The 1,813-nt window shown below is 41.6% G+C and overlaps 1 protein-coding gene across 3 annotated transcripts in view; it reads left to right on the plus strand.

Moving 5' to 3' along the window:
• The window catches only part of Ttk (TTK protein kinase), a 37,121-nt gene that overhangs the window by 15,028 nt on the left and 20,280 nt on the right, over positions 1-1,813 (plus strand). For all 3 annotated transcript variants that reach the window (XM_021171762.1, XM_021171760.1, XM_021171761.1), the window contains one exon: positions 889-1,037. In XM_021171762.1, coding sequence (XP_021027421.1) covers positions 889-1,037 — 149 coding nt within the window. The remainder of the gene's footprint in view (positions 1-888; positions 1,038-1,813) is intronic.

The following is a 1,813-nucleotide window of genomic DNA, read 5'->3' on the forward strand; positions in this document are numbered from 1 at the left end:
TCACTAATTGAGAAAATGCCTTACAGTTGGATCTCATGGAGGCATTTCCTCAACTGAAGGTCCTTTCTCTGTGATAACTCCAGCTGTGTCAAGTTGACACAAAACTAACCAGTACAAAATGTTATCCCCTTTCCTAGTTTACCCTCCAAAAACCTCCTATCCCCTTCCCCCACCCTGCTCCCCAACCCACCCACTCCTGCTTCCTGGCCCTGGCATTCCCCCACACTGGGGCATAGAGCCTTCACAGGACCAAGGGCCTCTCCTCCCATTGATGACTGATTAGGCCATCCTCTGCTACATTTGCAGCTGGAGCCAGGAGTCTCTCTGTGTGTTTTCTTTGGTTGGTGGTTTAGTCCCAGGGAGCTCGGGGGGTACTGGTTAGTTCATACTATTGTTCCTCCTATGGGGCTGCAAACCCCTAGCAACGCGCACTGATTTTTCAGATGTTTAGCAGAAAACATTTAGGGGTGAATCATATTTGGATGTAATTTATTAGGTCTTTTATCAGTTAATATTTTTTATTTATTAAAAACCAGGTCTACTTTAGTCTAGAATGGTCTCTAGTGAAACTTTTTAAACTATTTAGGAAAGTTAGTGTCTTGCATTCTGTAAGCCTGACTCCGTCCTTCCTCCACTTTCTAATAACTTATGTTATTTTCAGAGTAAAAATGAAGCGTAGTTTATACAACACTCGTATTGCTTAAGCTTACTTGTTTATGTGAGGTTTAGTTTGTTTTGAGGTGAGGTCTTGCTGTACTGCCCAAGCTGGTTTCAGATTCCCTGGTTCAAGCGATCCTCTCCTACCTTTGAGACTATAGATGGATGCCACACCTATTCTTAATTATTATCATCATCAAATGTTAATTTTCAATGATTACAAAATTTCAGAAGCTAAAGTGCGTCAAGAGCCAGAGATTGCAGAAAGAAGGCCCATGCAGTGGCAGTCTACCAGAAAGCCCGAGTGTGTGTTCCAGAACCCTGCTGCCTTTGCACCCCTGCGGCACGTTGCAGATGTCACCCCGAAGGCTGACAAAGAGGTGATGCTCTGTTCACGTAAACAACATTACTGTCTTTAGTAACGTGTGTCTCAGGTTTGATGTGTATGTTGGGTATTTTGTTTTGAAGTGTTGAGGCGATGAGAGATTAGTGCAGTAATTGATTTACAAGATTTCCTTTTTTTTTTTTCCAGAACACTGTGATGAGTAGTAGCTGTAGGATGCTAAGAGCACATGTCAGGATAAATTCTGTTTCATCAGTACTTATAGACTGCCGTAGTTTTGGGGTTTTTTTTGTCTTTTTTGTTTTATGTGTGGGTATGTGCCTGTGCATGCAGGTGCCTATGGAGGCCAGAGGCGTTGGGCTTCTAGAGCTACAGTTACAGTGAGTGGTTGAAAGCTGCCCAGTATGGAGGATGGGCATCAAACTCAAATCACCTGCAAGAGTAATATAGTTTTGTTTTGTTTTTTTAACCCGTGAGCTCTTTCTCTAGCCCTACAACAGATTTATAGTTTAGAGAACTGGATACATATATCCATAAAAATAATTTGGAAAGGAATATTATTCATAGTAGAATGTTTGTAACTGTGGCAAAAGTAATATCTATATTATGTGTTACATCTTTATAATGAAGTATTACTAATAAATCAAAGAAATTTTGGTACACACTCCAACCTAAATGAACCTTAAAATTGTTAAGTATAACAACTGTATCGCACAGCCGGGCAGTGGTGGCACATGCCTTTAATCTCCACTTGGGAGGCAAAGGCAGGCGGATTTGTGAGTTCAAGGCCAGCCTGGTCTACAGAGTGAGTTC

This window comes from Mus caroli, chromosome 9, assembly GCF_900094665.2.
Source record: "Mus caroli chromosome 9, CAROLI_EIJ_v1.1, whole genome shotgun sequence".
Taxonomy (NCBI): Eukaryota; Metazoa; Chordata; class Mammalia; order Rodentia; family Muridae; genus Mus; species Mus caroli.